Below are 2974 nucleotides of genomic sequence, written 5' to 3'. Positions count from 1 at the left end.
TTTCCTTCGTTGATTAAGTTTTTTTTTAATTTTTTCATAATAGGTTTTGTTGAATTTTTTCTTTTTTTCAATTTGTTCATCTGACATAAGCATTTTTCTTTTAAAACCAGACAATTCAAAATCTCGTAATTTCATCATGGATCTTTCTGTTAAATTGGATAAAGTTTTAATTTTAATTTTACATATTCGTATTATCTTCCATCCGCTATCGTTTTCTAAAACATTAAAAACAGCTCCACATTGGCATCTTGAATAAAACGTAAATTTGTCGGTCCTTCTAAAGGTTTATTAAAATAAACAGGTGAATTGTAACATCGTTTCATCATTTTACAATAACCATTTTCAATAGATTTGCAACACAAAGTAACAATATTATAACCCAATAAGAAATTTTGAAACAAGTCTGCAAAAAGAATACTGTTTTTCATTTGTGTTTCAAATCCTTCCATTGTTTTTTGTTCAACATGATAAACAATTTCATCAGGACTTTGAGTTTCAGAATAAAGTTGTGATTCTATTACAATATCTTTATCTTTATAACCATCTTTAATGTAAAAAAAATGTTCAGTGTATATACTGTTGTTACTAAAACGAGTTTCCTCAGTTTGATATTCAAATTTCATTTTTTTTTAATAATCTAAAAAAAAAATTTTACATGTATTTTTTATAAAATTCCAAAACATCAGAATCAACAGTAATACTTTTAAATAGTGTTCGTAAATCAAATTTGTTATTAATAATTATAAATATATCGTTAATATTACAAACTCGTGATAAAGAAACATAATAAAGACTATTAATAAAAGCCTTTGAATTAAATTGAACAACGGCTTTATTCATGGTACTTCCTTGTGCTTTATGAACAGTAAAAGAAAATGCTAATTTTAAAGGCAAACCAAATCTTGAGCCTACGACAGCATGAGAGCAATCTAAAATTTCTTCTTTGACACATTCAATTTTGACTTCTTTTTTATTCATCATCACCCAAACTGCATTATTTTCTATTAAAATGACGGTACCAATAGTACCATTGCACAAACCTTCTTCCACATTAATATTTCTTACAAGCATAACAATAGCACCTATTTTAAGATAAACAGATGCTGGAATTTGAAACGTGCATGGAATATTTCGATTTTTAATAACATCTTTAGCATAAAACCAATACCCTTCTTGTTTGATAGTCTCCATTTTTTGATTGTTATAAACATCCACTTTGATGTTTCTAAAAAATAATCTTGTATATTTAGAGTTTAAATTTTCATCTTTTTCAAAACAACGCGTCATAAAATAATCAATAGTTTGGTCTGAAACTTGACCAAAACGTATTTCATTTAAAGCACCAAAAAATTGTTCATCGTCTTTTTGTCTAGAGCATTGAGTTAAGACCAACACTTCTGTCATGTAGTGTTGCCATATTTGTGATTTAAAAACAAATTGTCTTGTAACAGGTGGCAACTGAAAAAAATCACCACAAGCAATCACTTGTACACCACCAAATAATTCATCGTAACATTGTCTAATTTCACAAGCTATTGAATGTAATAAATCAAATGTTGAAGCGTTAATTATTGAAATTTCATCAATAATTAAAACATCAGTTTCCAACCACGTTTTTTAATGTCTGGATGCATATGACGTTTATAATATTCAACACTTTTAACACCAGTTTCTATACCAGCAAAAGCATGTATTGTGACACCATTGATTTAATAAGCTGCTTTTCCTGTACTCGCAGTAATATGTATTGTTTTATAAATTTGTTCACTTTGAGCAATTTGGTTGACAATATAACTTTTTTCACAACCAGCACCACCAGTAATAAAAAAATTCTTTCCTTCATCAAGCCATTGAAGTGCTTTTTGTTGTTGCAAAGATAACATTTTTTATTATTTACTGAAAAAAAAACGTTTTTTATTTAGAATAAAATTACATATAAGTTCATACTTGATAAAAAAATAAGTATAACATTTTGTTCGTATTTTAAAATTTATTTTGAATACAAATAAATTTTAGCGTATTTTATAAAAAACATCATATATATAATGTTCTGATCAACAAGTCTTTCCACTTTTGGTTCATGTAACAAAATATTTGCAAGTATCATTTCGTTTGCAGGCAATAGGTTTTGTTTAATTAACAACTCCAACATTTTTTTATTATGTTTTTCTCTTAATTTATTCATCTAAAAAAAATCAATATTCAGAATTAAAACATTTTTCACAATATATAAATGAACAACTCTCTCCATCAGAATATCTATATTCATCACACTCTTCACATTCGTTTAAATAATGTTTACAATTTTCAATTTGTACACATTTTTCTTTTACATGATTTAATACATCTTCTTTACATTTTAATTTTAAAAAATCATAAAAATATTCAAAATTTAAATTCGAATCAACATGATAATGTATTTTAATATATTGAAAGACCATCAAAATCAATATATGAGGTATTCTTTTCATTTCTTCATTGAAAAATTCATTCCACTTGTAATTCAAATCATGCCATTTATAATGATTACATAAAATTTGTTTTGAAGTAATCGCATGCATTCGAATATCTTCCAAAGTAGCTTGTGAGCTTGATTGAATTGGTATATTTTTTCCATCAAAAAATCCAAATCATTTTCTGTTAGTTGCATTTTTTATTATGTAATCTAAAAAAAAATAAAGTAAAAATAAAGAAAAACAGTTGATTACTTTATTTAATCATCCCATTCCCATTGATATAAACAAATATTTTTTAAATTTACAATTATCACACATTTGTTCCAAAATACAATTACAACTAGCTAAATCACGTATTACATATTTATGAATATGAAAATTTTTGTTTAATAAATCCGTCGATAAATCAAGCTTGTTAGAAGCTTTTACTATCGTATTGTAAAATTCTTTCACTGTATCCACAGAATAATTGCAACACGAACAAAGAAAATTATAATCGTAATTGTAATCGTATTCTT

The 2974-nt window shown here is 25.6% G+C and overlaps 1 protein-coding gene across 1 annotated transcript; it reads right to left on the bottom strand.

Annotated features, from left to right (window-relative positions):
• Positions 1 to 651: 651 nt before the first annotated feature.
• Positions 652 to 1883, bottom strand: LOC136090885 (ATP-dependent DNA helicase PIF1-like). The gene is made up of 2 exons (XM_065817861.1): positions 1769 to 1883; positions 652 to 1532 (listed from the first exon to the last, which is right to left on the bottom strand). Exons 1-2 carry the CDS (start codon positions 1881 to 1883, stop codon positions 652 to 654), a joined length of 996 nt encoding a protein of 331 aa, XP_065673933.1.
• Positions 1884 to 2974: the final 1091 nt, after the last annotated feature.

The sequence above is a fragment of the Hydra vulgaris genome, chromosome 14 (genome assembly GCF_038396675.1).
Source record: "Hydra vulgaris chromosome 14, alternate assembly HydraT2T_AEP".
In the NCBI taxonomy this organism is placed as follows: Eukaryota; Metazoa; Cnidaria; class Hydrozoa; order Anthoathecata; family Hydridae; genus Hydra; species Hydra vulgaris.
The sequence above is the reverse complement of the archived record's forward strand: the minus strand, read 5'-3'. Positions and strand labels throughout refer to the sequence as shown.

Excerpts from the sequence above, each read along its gene's own strand:
- LOC136090885 (XM_065817861.1), bottom strand. The coding sequence starts at position 1,883 with ATGTTATCTTTGCAACAACAAAAAGCACTTCAATGGCTTGATGAAGGA. Across the intron at positions 1,533-1,768 it reads TGTCAACCAAATTGCTCAAA|CTTGTGAAATTAGACAATGT; the intron begins GTGAACAAATTT and ends TACATTCAATAG.